Source organism: Solenopsis invicta, chromosome 3 (assembly GCF_016802725.1).
Source record: "Solenopsis invicta isolate M01_SB chromosome 3, UNIL_Sinv_3.0, whole genome shotgun sequence".
Taxonomy (NCBI): domain Eukaryota; kingdom Metazoa; phylum Arthropoda; class Insecta; order Hymenoptera; family Formicidae; genus Solenopsis; species Solenopsis invicta.
Window position 1 is genome coordinate 12007775 of NC_052666.1, and position 8980 is coordinate 12016754.

The following is an 8980-nucleotide window of genomic DNA, read 5'->3' on the forward strand; positions in this document are numbered from 1 at the left end:
TAAAAAGTCTAATTGAACAAAATCACAATATTTTTTATATTAGTAACATATACTTAAATATTTATAACAACAATATTTCATTACTTTTACTTCTTGGAATCAAGTTATATATTTGAAGTAAATATGTTTGGAAAATTTCATAATTATTTTACAATAGCAGGTTATTTATTAAAAAATAAAATTGGGAAAAAGTTAGATTAAATTTGTTTTTGATAATTTTCTTGATTTTGAGAGAATGTTACAAATATTCTATATTTATTCAAAATTGTCAACATTTTATTGGCCCAAAGATGCGAAGAAAAAATAATAAAATCTTATTTTATTAGTAAATAAATTGTAACAAATGTAACGTGTAACAAAGAGTAACGTGCACTTGTAATTTTTTAATGAATTAGTTCTTTTTAAGAATGTACTCCATTATACGATTACTTAGCAAGTTTATTATTTCTCTATTTATGATCTTTTTTTAAGTGCAGCGAACTACGCAAATCGAACAATACAATTTATTTTTATGCAAGATTTTATCGTCATATAATGTAATAAATGTCCTATCGAAATTTTCCTACTATAGATTTTCCTACTATGTACATAAAAAAAAAATTGATTTTATTTGACGATTTGCGTAGTTTGCTGTACTTAAAAAAAGCATAAATAGAGAAATAATAAACTTGCTGAGTAATCATCTAATCGGATCTAAAAAAAAAAGAATTCATTAAAAAATTACAGGTGCACGTTACTCTTTACATTTGTTATAATTTATTTAGTAAAAAAATAAGATTTTCCTTTTTTTTCTCGGCATTTTTGGACCAATTTAAATGTCCACAATTTTGAATAAATATAGAATATTTGTAACATTCTCTCAAAATCAAGAAAATTATCAAAAACAAATTACATCAATTTTTTTCTCATTTTTTATTAACTAACTTGCTATTGTAAAATGATTATGGATTTTTCAATTAATATTTTTTTCAAATATAACTAAAGATTCCAAGAAGTAAAAGTAAAAAAATATTGTTATTATAAATATTAAAATATGTGTAACTAATATAAAAAATATTGTGAATTTGTTTTATTAGTATATGTTATTGTAACTTTTTTTTCTTTTATTTCAAAATAACAAATATATAAAAACAGATATAAATTACTTAATTTACAATGTTATATTATAAAATGCAGGCAGATTTAAAACATGTTGCAAATATCAAAAATCCTCATCATATTTATACGTATTATTTTTTTAATATAAATATATATATATATTTTTTATAAATAAATAAATAAATAAATATATCTATATATATATATATATATATATATATACATATGTATATACATATGTATATACATATGTATATAAGTAGGAAACGTATTCATAATACGTCGCGCGCGCGCGCGCGCGTTGCAAACTTGGCTCCGCGACACGAAAATCTGAAATCGGGTCGCTGAGCTGTGCAGTGTTGCCGGATTGTCCTGTAATGAGAAAAAGCGAGATCGGTCGAGAGAGAAGAGGATAGGTCGAGAAGGAGACAGACCGCTTGAGAAAGAAGGAAACAAAAGAGCTCTCCACTCGTCGCCTTAGCTGCTCGACATACGCCGATGAGTCGGAGAAGACTTTTGTTTCCATCTCTCACAAGCGTTTCCTTTCTCTCTCCAACTATCCTCTAACGTTTCGAGCTGTTTTTGTCTCGTTACAGCTTTAGATACATAATTTTCGATCTCGATTCGTCGACCATGCGACAAACATTTTGCAGTATTGCGTTGGAGAGGAACTCGATTTCTAGTCATCGATTTTATGAAATTTGTTATGATTTATATATTCATTTATACATGTACTGCGATAGAATCCGCTATTGAAGCATTCCTGAAAAAAGGATAAAATACTTTCAGCAGCTATAGTAGCGTTACGGAAGAAGACTTGACAAGATATCCTCTTGTTAGAGTGGCTATGATAATTTGCTATCATGCTGAAGGTTCCAGGTTCAATTCTTTGGGACAATTTTTTTTTTATTTTTTTTTTTTTTCGTAAAATGTAGTATTAAATATAAATCAAGAAATCCAAAAATGCTCTTCTACAATTTGAAATTAGACTCAAAAGATATATAAAAATTTCAACACTTTTTTTGACATTCTGTACCAATTGTAAATTTTCATGGCAAATAAATATTTTGTGTTATTTAGAAGAACATTTTTTCCTAATATTTTTGTATAATAACGTATAATTCATAAAAGTCTGCGTAGCAGATAAACCCATTTCAAAGTAGACAAAGTATAGCAATCCACAGTGGCTCGGTGGGTTGATGTCAGCTTGACATCCGATGGACTCGAGTTCAAATCTCGGCATCGTCCGTGCCATCGGGGATACGTTCTGGCATTGTCCGTGTAAATGCACATTACGTGCAATATAAGGGGTGACAAGTTGACCACCGTTGAGCCACTGTGGATTGCATTTTTGTAAAAAAAAATTTTTTTTGCACAAATGAATATGATTTTGTATCATTTTGAGATGGCAACAAAAGATGATTTGTACTTTATGAATCCTATACACTGCCTATAACAAATTTGCGAAGCCGTGCACATCGCATATGTGATAGCAATTAAATTCTTGCAAAATGTTTTTATTAAATGTTTAAATAATTTTGTAAAGGCCAAAGCACAGACTCTTGCATTGCTGCATAACCATAAGCATAACAACATTGATTGGTCCATTTTCTTACGCATATTTCAAATGGACCAATCAATTCTCTTATACACATAGTTTTGCAGCTATGCAAGAGTATGTTCCTGCGTAAATCTATTACAGATGTAGTACAAATATTATTATGCAATATTTAAAAAGAACCAAGCTATAATATTTGTTCTGCGATATGAGTCTCGCAAAATCTTGATGGGCAGTGTACAAAACACGCGACGCTTTTTGATTCGCTCGCGCACCACGTGATGTGATCAGAGTACCTTCCCCAGCTTCTCGTTCTTTGCCGCGTGTGTGCAGATATGATATTGCGTGCAAGCATGGGGAGAAGAGCTGGACCGCGTGGAACGCGTAAGTGAATATAATATATAGTATATTATATATTACAAAATATATATAATATATATAAATTTATTTTCTAGAGCAAAGCAAGGGAAGTCGGTACAAGGTGACTTCCCTTGTTTTATCAAAAAAATTAACGACGTCGCCAGCGACGGCGATGACGTTGGCAGCGACGGCAACGGCGACGACGGCGACGGCGACGACGTCGGCAGCGACGGCGACAACGTCACCAGCGACGGCAACGACTGCGACCGCGACGACGTCGGCAGCGACGGCGACGACGTCGGCAGCGACGGCGACAACGTCACCAGCGACGGCAACGACTGCGACCAGCGACGGCGACGACGTCACCAGCGACGGCGACGACGTCACCAGCGACGGCGACGACGTCACCAGCGACGGCGACGACTGCGACCGCGACGACGTTGGCAGCGACGGCGACGGCGATGGCGACGACGGCGACGGCGATGGCGACGACGGCGACGTCGGCAGCAGCAGAAAACGTGTCGGCGAGACCGAAAACGGTCTCGCGGCATACTCAGACGCCGGAGATCTTCATAAATCGAGTAAGTACACAGTAACCTTTTATTGAAATGTGTCGGTATTTATACCTTGCCGTTCCTATTCCTTACTTCATTGTTTTTTTCAAAACAGCAATGAAGTAAGGATAAGAACGGCAATAAATATGAACACCATGTTTCAATTATGTGTATGATATATATGTATATGCATATACATATACATACACGTATATAATAAAGCTTTTTCCTTTACAGATAGTACAAGAGGAGGTACAACGTATTCTCTGGCAGAAGCAGAGGCGGCAGCGGAATAAGTGGGCTAGGCAGCGGCCTTATAATTATCACGATCGGGATACGGTGGCCGCTCCACCCGCGGTGGCCACTCCATCCGCAGAGGCCACTCCGCCCGCTCCTCCCGCTCCTCCCGCTCCTCCCGCTCCGCCCGTTCCGCCCGCTCCACCTGCTACACCCGCTCCAGTATCAACTGTGCCACCGGGATACGTCCCCGCATTATATAATCCGGCGTCGTCCGTGCCATTGGGGTACGTTGCACCGTCGACCGTCCCCCCAGGGTACGTCCTGGCTTCATCCGTGCCGCCGGGATATGTTCCGGCATTATCCATGCCATCGGGGTACGTTGCGACATCGTCCGTCCCCCCAGTGTACGTCCCGGCTTCGTCCGTGCCGCCGGGATATGTTCCGTCGTCGTCCGTGCCAGCGGGGTACGTTGCGACATCGTCCGTCCCTCCAGGGTACGTCCCGGCTTCGTCCGTGGCGCCGGGGTACGTTCCGGCATTGCCGTCGTCAGCACCACCGGGATACGTAAAATATCCATGATAATTTACAAGATATATACTTGTATAACATTTATTAACAACTATTGAAAAAATATATGAAAATAAAATGTTTAAAAAAATTTGTATCGAAAAAGGAACAATTTATTTTTTTAGTTAGTATTATATTTTCAATGTTTCTTCCTGGCAATTAAACATGGTTTTGAGTATACATATACATCCATGTATATTTATACAAATTTGATATATATATATGTGTATATATATATATTTATATAAACAAGTATATATGTATGTATATACATAAACAAATTTTAAAGCATTCACTTACAAGGGGAGGATCAGGTGAGTCACCCTGGGATTTCGATTCCAATTTTTGTAGTTATTTTGAAAACGAAAAAAAAGTTTATGTTTCTCGGCGTTTGATCGAATAGGCCTTAGTTTCAAGATAAGAAATTTGTGAAAATTGGTCATACCGCGGCGCGCCGTATGAGCCTTCCCGGTAAGTGTCCTCTCAATCAGTGCAGTCGGCTACATGCGTTAGGTGCTTGCTTCACAATCGTAAGATCCGGGTTCGCTCCCGGATGGGTGCAATTTTTTTTATTTTTTAATTTTTTTTTAAATAAGTGTAGTTATTTATCTTGATAATATTGAAATAGTATGCAAATTTCTAAAATAGAAAATTTAATGTAATATTACTTTCTAAACATTAATTTAAATTTAATTTGCAGTGAATTTGAATACAAATAATAATATTTAAAATAATAAATAGGTAATAGTAACAATAATATATAAGTTATTTGAAATGGATAACATATAAAAGCAACGTATCTAAATTTTCAAATTGTTTAAATTTAACACTGATATTCTTCTACGATTAATTATTTTAAAAACTATAATTTTAAAATACTATTAATATTATTTCCAATTAAATTTTAAATTAAACAATTTGAAAATTTAGATACGTTGCACAGTGGGATAGAATACGGAAAAAGTGGCCAAAAGTCAACTTTTTAATTTTGATAAAGTAAACATACGGTACTCATGTGGACATGTCAGTACATATATTCTCAACATTTTATAACTTTTGGTCAAGTACTTTTTTTGTAGCAATAATAGTTTGAGAAAGTTGCATATGATATGTAGTAAATATATGTATAAAGTAAAGCATTTTACATCGTTAATCAATTATATAATTCGAGTTTTTTATTTTATTGCTTTCTAAGGAAGTATACAAATCATGAAAATAGTAGATACTTTTCGTTATATTGACTCTGAGAGTTTAAAAAATATTAAACTGACGGACAACTTACTATTTTCTTACAGAGTAACGCACTACCGAAACGTCGTTCCACGAAGTTCCACTTCCAATAAATAAATTTGACGTGCCAATGTGTTCCTTCAAATGTGTATTTTAATGTAAATATGCTACTTTTTGCTACTTTTTATGTTTAAACACCTAATATCACTTAGAAATGTATATTGACGTGAACGTCAATTTTTAAAGCGCTCAATGGGATAGGCTGCTGAGAAAATTGCAAAAATTAACAGTTCGATTATATAATTATCAGAAGTCATGTCTGCATTACTTTAATCGTTGAGCACGATTTCGAAGTTGGAATTATAATATTCAAAATGGCAGATCCAATATGGCGGATCAAAATGCAAAAAGTAGTCGGACTTTAATACTCTGAGAAAAATTGCTTAATTAACAAACGTATATTTAGATATGATAAAAGAAATATTTTTCAATTATAATGAAATATTTAATTTTAATAAATATGATACAGTTAAAAAATATTCACCTAAATCTACACTATCAAGTTGCAGCTTCAGTTTACTCAAAATATGATTTATAATATAACCCTGTCCACTTCTGAGTTATAACCTTTTAATGTTCTGCGAAGATAGTTTATTTTTCCGCCACTACGCGGCGCGCATTATCGCTAGAGAAATACAGCAAAATATGTTATATATAAAGGAGCGCTCGGTCTCGGTTTTACTTCGGTTAATTTATAATATCAGTATTATAAATGATGATATGTGTGAAGTTGCATTTTGGCTCGAATCTTTGGATCTGATATTCTGAATTTCATAAAATACTTATTAGCAGACGATTTTTGAAAGTTGTTTTTTACAATTTTTTGGTACCCAAATTAAAACGTACATTACCATTATATTAAGGTTTATTGCATTTCAAAATTATTATTTCGTACATTTCTTTTAATTTCAAAATGTCTTTTACAAAGCGGGAAATTGCAGAAGAGTTAAAAATTCATAACTCAGAAATAGACGGGGTCATAAATTATATTTTGAGTAAACTAAAGCTGCAAATTGATAATGTAAATATTGATAAATTAAATAAATTGAAAATTGCAGTTAAAACTTTGCGCACTAAAATAAATAAAAAATGGAACGAAGTTAGAAGAATTCAAAGTAAATTTGAATGTAAATATGGTGAATGGTTGGACTTTGTTTTCAACATTCCTGATTTGACTGCCCACCATGATAAATCTCTTTCTAAAGCAGGTCGTCCACGTCTAGAGTTCCAATTATTGTCCGATAGGTCAAAACGACGACAATGTACGGAACTTAGCACACAACATGCAAATAATCCTACTAAGATTTTAATTGTCCGTCATATTGTATCCGCCATTTTGAATTTTGAATTTTTGACATTAAATTCGAAATCAGCGACCCCCAAAACCCCCCTATACCAAGTTTCAAGCGAATTCAGTCGATTTTGATAATTTTGTCCGTCATATTGTATCCGCCATTTTGAATTTTGAATTTTTGACATCAAATTCGAAATCAGCGACCCCCAAAACCCCCCTATACCAAGTTTCAAGCGAATTCAGTCGATTTTGATAATTTTGTCCGTCATATTGTATCCGCCATTTTGAATTTTGAATTTTTGACATCAAATTCGAAATCAGCGACCCCCAAAACCCCCCTATACCAAGTTTCAAGCGAATTCAGTCGATTTTGATAATTTTGTCCGTCATATTGTATTCGCCATTTTGAATTTTTAATTTTTGACATTAAATTCGAAATCAGCGACCCCCAAAACCCCCCTATACCAAGTTTCAAGCGAATTCAGTCGATTTTGATAATTTTGTCCGTCATATTGTATCCGCCATTTTGAATTTTGAATTTTTGACATCAAATTTGAAATCAGCGACCACAAAAACCTCCCTATACCAAGTTTCAAGCGAATTCAGTCGATTTTGATAATTTTGTCCGTCATATTGTATCCGCCATTTTGAATTTTGAATTTTTGACATCAAATTCGAAATCAGCGACTCCAAAAACCTCCCTATACCAAGTTTCATGCAAATCCATCAACATTTTGAATTTTGGCCAGTTTTTCCGTATTCTATCCCACTGTGCGTTGCTTTTATATGTTATCCATTTCAAATAACTTATATATTATTATTATTATAACCTATTTATTATTTCAAATATTATTACTTGAATTCAAATTCCCTTCAAATTAAATTTAAAGTTTAGAAAGTGATATTAAATTGAATTTTCTATTTTAGAAATTTGCATACTATATCAATATCATCAAGATAAATAAATACACTTATTAAAAATAAAAAAAATATTGCAAATATACGAGAGCGAACCCGGATCTTACGATTGTGAAGCAAGCACCTAACGCACGGAGCCAATTGCACTGGTTGGGAGAACACTTACCGGGAAGACTCATATAGCGCGCTGCGGTATGGACAATTTTCCCAAATTTATTATTTTGAAACTAAGGCCTATTCGATCAAACGTCAGGAGACGTAAACTTTTTTGTCTCCAAAATAACTAAAAAAATTAGGATCGAAATCCCAGGGTGAATCACCTGATCCTCTCCTTGTTAGATTATAAACTATCATTATGATACATTTTATAATCTAAATAAATATCATCTTGAATATTTCTGTTATGGTATTTGAAGTTTGTATCAAATTATTGAAAATTGCAAATTAATAATTAGAATTCGACCAGTTAGATGATTTAAATTTTGCGTTTGGTTTTGACTGGTTGTATTCTAATCTTCAACTCGCAATTCTCTATCTGTAATGCATAATCTGATACAGACTTTACAGCCGTTATGTATTTTTATAAAGATTTTGCATTGTTACGCTTATGCAAAACTTTTTTACAAATAATCAAAATAAGCATTAGTATTATTTAGTAACATATTTTGTTTGATTATATACACTCATACATACAGTTTTATAATTATTTCGTTTTCTTTTAAGCACTTTTATATACATCCATTGGATGTAATCTTGAAGTTGTTTACAGCACACTTTATCCAAAGATTAGGACATTGTTTGAACATGCAATGGACGTTTCTATTCAATAACCAGATACTATTTTTAAAATGTTAATTTTTCAACAGTTATACATTTAGAAATATATGCATTAACGTTTATTTTATGTTTAATTTATACTAATTATTCATTTAAAATAATATTTTATTATTATATCCCCTTTAAAAAAATAAGGAATTGAAAATAAAACTTTGTCCAGTGCAAATAAAAAGCTAGTTACGGGTCTGAGTCAGTCGATAAATGAGATCGTTACTATGATTCAGCGGTGCCTTTCACTGCACAGCGCCGCTATCGCAACATCGA

At 33.4% G+C, this 8980-nt stretch overlaps 1 protein-coding gene across 1 annotated transcript; it reads left to right on the forward strand.

Annotated features, from left to right (window-relative positions):
* The first annotated feature begins 3469 nt into the window (after positions 1 to 3469).
* LOC113005656 (vegetative cell wall protein gp1-like) lies at positions 3470 to 4475 on the forward strand. Its single transcript, XM_026141478.2, has 2 exons — positions 3470 to 3597; positions 3808 to 4475. The coding sequence occupies exons 1-2, from the start codon at positions 3478 to 3480 to the stop codon at positions 4387 to 4389; spliced, it is 702 nt and encodes a 233-aa protein (XP_025997263.2). The 5' UTR covers positions 3470 to 3477; the 3' UTR covers positions 4390 to 4475.
* The last annotated feature ends 4505 nt before the right edge of the window (positions 4476 to 8980 follow it).

What these genes read in the sequence shown, in the direction of transcription:
- LOC113005656 (XM_026141478.2), top strand. Translation starts at nt 3,478, where the DNA reads ATGGCGACGACGGCGACGGCGATGGCGACGACGGCGACGTCGGCAGCA. An exon ending in CGGAGATCTTCATAAATCGA is followed by an intron (nt 3,598 to 3,807) that starts GTAAGTACACAG and finishes TTTCCTTTACAG; the next exon opens with ATAGTACAAGAGGAGGTACA.